The sequence below is a fragment of the Ranitomeya imitator genome, chromosome 7 (genome assembly GCF_032444005.1).
Source record: "Ranitomeya imitator isolate aRanImi1 chromosome 7, aRanImi1.pri, whole genome shotgun sequence".
Classification (NCBI taxonomy): Eukaryota; Metazoa; Chordata; class Amphibia; order Anura; family Dendrobatidae; genus Ranitomeya; species Ranitomeya imitator.
The window spans coordinates 216,929,468-216,932,993 of NC_091288.1; the positions used below are offsets into that span (position 1 = coordinate 216,929,468).

Consider the following 3,526-nt stretch of genomic DNA (forward strand, 5'->3'; position numbering starts at 1 on the left):
CTGGTGGTGGATTCTCTTGATGATCAGGTGGAGTCACTATAACTCCCAATCCTACACCAGATCCTCATGGCTGATCAGTAAGGCTACTTTCACACATCCGTCTTTCGCCGTCAGGGTCAATCCGGCAAATTTTGAAAAAAACTGGATCCGGAAAAAGTTGACACCGGATCCGTTTTTTCCCTATAGACTTGTATTAGCGCCAGATGACCTTACGTTTCGTCTAGTTTTCTCTGGCATTTATGTCGTTTACGGCGTTCACTAATGTCGCCGGATCTGTTGTTCCGGTGCGCCGCTGGATTATGCCTGATGGCCAAAGACGGATGTGTGAAACTAGCCTAAGTGCTTTCTTCCTCATGTGAATCAGCAGTGATCACAACCATGGAGCTGTAGGGGTTAATTATCCTGAACAGACTCCACACCCTTCTTATGTAAAGAAACTCTTTCACTTTGGTTCCTGCTCTTTCCCACTACAATGGCGTCTGCGGAGCTGAGGGACGAGCTGAACTGCTCCATCTGCCTGAGCCTCTATACAGATCCCGTATCCCTGAGATGTGGACACAACTTCTGCCGCTCGTGTATTGTGAGTGTGCTGGATGCACAGGAGGCGGCTGGAGGGTATTCCTGTCCTGAGTGCAGAGCAGAATATCCGGAGCATCCGGCCCTGGAGAAGAACCGGAAGCTGAGGAACATAGTGGAGCATTTCTCATCTACTCAGCCTGATATGGAGGAGACCAGAATCTTCTGTACTTACTGTACAAGGTCTCCTGTACCGGCTGTGAAATCCTGTCTACAGTGTGAGACCTCTCTATGTGATGACCACCTGAAAGCCCACAATAAGACAGTGGATCATATATTAACAGAACCCACCGGCTCTTTTGGTTACAAAAAATGTTCCCTCCACAAGAAGGTTCTGGAGTATTACTGCCCGCAGGACGCGGCTTGTCTGTGTGTGTCTTGTTTGGTTGGTGAACACCGAGGATACCAGGTGGAACTTCTACATGAAGCTTTTGAGAATAAGAAGAAGAAACTGAGAAAATATTTGGATGAAATGAATCCCAAAAAATCAGAAATTGAGAAAAGAGTCCAAAATCTGCAGGATCGTAAGAGGAAGATCCAGGAGAAAGCCTCCGATAAGAGGCAGAACATCAGTAAGATATGTATGGACATTAAGAAGCAACTGGAAATGGCAGAAAAGAAAGCGCTGAGTGACGTCTCCAGGCAGGAGGAGAAGATTGTGTCCCAGATATCTGATCTGATCAAGAAGCTGGAAATACAGGAGGGCAAACTGTCCAGGAAGATACATCACGTAGAGGAGATGTGTCGTATTGCCAACCCAATAAGACTCTTACAAGAATGTGACATTACAGTATGTAGTCCTGGAGGTGATGAGGACACAGGAGGAGATGTTGTAGAGGTCAGTACTGAGGAGGATCTGGATGAGGTTCTGATCTCACTGACCTTACACCGATCTATGAGGGATATTGTTGTCAATGTAACATCAGAGCTCGGGGTCCATGTCCCAGACATATTGCTGGATGTGGACACTGCTCATAGATGTGTGAAGATATCAGAAGATCTGAAGACCGCAACAAAATCAGAAGAAAAGCAGGAGAAACCAGAATCACCAGGAAGATTTGTGGATTACCCCCAGGTGTTAAGCAGATGTGTCCTCTCCTCAGGACGACATTACTGGGAGATAGAATGGAACCAGATTGGAGAATGTAGTGTTGGATTGTCCTATCCTAGTATAGAAAGGGAAGGAGAAGAGTCTGATATTGAATATAATGATAAATCTTGGAATTTGTTTATGTATGATGAGGAATATAAAGTATGGCACAACTCAGTCAGATTAGCCCTCAGTGTAAAGCCAACATGTCCAACACTTGGAGTCTTCTTAGACTATGAGGCTGGGCGTCTGTCCTTCTATGAGCTATGTGACCCCATCAGACACTTACACACCTTCACCGCCTCCTTCACTGAACCCCTACATGTTGTCTTCTATGTATTTGATGAAGCCTCTGTTATAATAAGAAGCTGAGGCCGATGTCGTCCTCGTCACATTATAATTCCATTATTCCTTATCACATGGACACATCTTTATATAGCGAGTTATCAGCAGAACCCTCTAATAATACAGTGTATATGGCGGAGTCATGGGGGGATTGTTCCTATTGTTTTTTCCTTTTTCCTGTAGATCAGATGCAGAATCAATGATTGAGCAGAATGTAAATATTAATGTGTGAATTGTCCTGAGACTGATAATTGTTATCCAATAAAGGGTTAATCCTCTCTGATAAAGTGCTGGTATATAGCTGGGATATGTCAGCACTCTCTGACTCCCGGGACCCCCACCGATCCTGAGAATAAAGGGGCTGCAGCATTAGTTCAGCCTCCTGCACATCGGAGCTCTGGACTCCCCCGATGCAGGAGCTGCAGTACAGCGGCAGTGTATGGGGGGCACATCGGGGGTCAGGAGTGCCCTGTGCAGAGTAAACAAGGAGGGGACATGTGATGAGGGAGCCGCCGCCATCTTGGACGGGCATACTAACAGAGATTGGCGTGACTCCATTTTGTCTCCTGGTCACAGGTCTGCAGAGAGTAACGCTCTTGGCCCCCACTTTTTCTCATGAATAAAGTTACTTTTAGCATGGTAATTAAGTTAAGCTCAGTGTAGCAGGCAGAAGGTACTTCAAAGCCAATGAGGAAGCCACACCAGCAGGGGACTAGGAGGTGCTTGGGGGCTGAATTAAAGCACGCATGTCAAGTAGCCAAAGGATACACGTGTATTATGGCCTTCCAGTAGATCCGTCTCCAACATGGAATCATGAATTATGGATGCATCGTCCGAGGTACGGGCTCATAAAAGAAAAGTCTTGGACCTGCGGAACGCTGATCCCCCCGGCTTCCACAAGCGACCTTCAACCTGGTAAATTTACCTCCTGCTGTATACCTTTAAGCCCTGTATTATGATTGTTATATTTTACTCTGACTGTAACTCTTGATATATTTTGACTGTATATTACTCGTAATTACCTAGTGCGCCCTTAAGGCAATTAAATCATAAATTAATTTTGGGCTGATCCTTTTACTCTGATTGCGAATCTTAGAATACCCAGCGTGGGTAACAGGGCAGTCTCCCCTGCGTCCATTTGCTCTAGGTGCAGTTAGTGACCTGAGAGACAAAGGGGGCGCGGGAGAGCTGTGCCTGTGTAGTGACGTCACGGATTGGTGACGTGGGAGGAACCGGGGTTTCCTTCACAGGACACGGCACTAAATCAGCTCTGTGGCCCCTTCATTCTCAGGGTCTGTTGGGTCTGCACCAATCAGTGATGACATATTACAGCTTTATACAAGGAGATTCAGCAGCACAACCTCATAGCCGAACACAGGAAACATGGCGGCCAGAGCTCAAAGTCCCCGACCCACTGGACTTACAGATGTAGAGAAGAGAGACGACCGCAGCCCCCATAATGAAGACCCCCCACATCTGCTTATTAACCTCACAGCGGCACAACCCGATATGTTA

General features: G+C 46.6%; 1 protein-coding gene across 1 annotated transcript; it reads left to right on the plus strand.

Annotated features, from left to right (window-relative positions):
* Positions 1-460: 460 nt before the first annotated feature.
* On the plus strand, positions 461-3,069 carry LOC138645523 (E3 ubiquitin/ISG15 ligase TRIM25-like). Its single transcript, XM_069734910.1, has one exon. The coding sequence runs from the start codon at positions 473-475 to the stop codon at positions 2,036-2,038; it is 1,566 nt and encodes a 521-aa protein (XP_069591011.1). The 5' UTR covers positions 461-472; the 3' UTR covers positions 2,039-3,069.
* Positions 3,070-3,526: the final 457 nt, after the last annotated feature.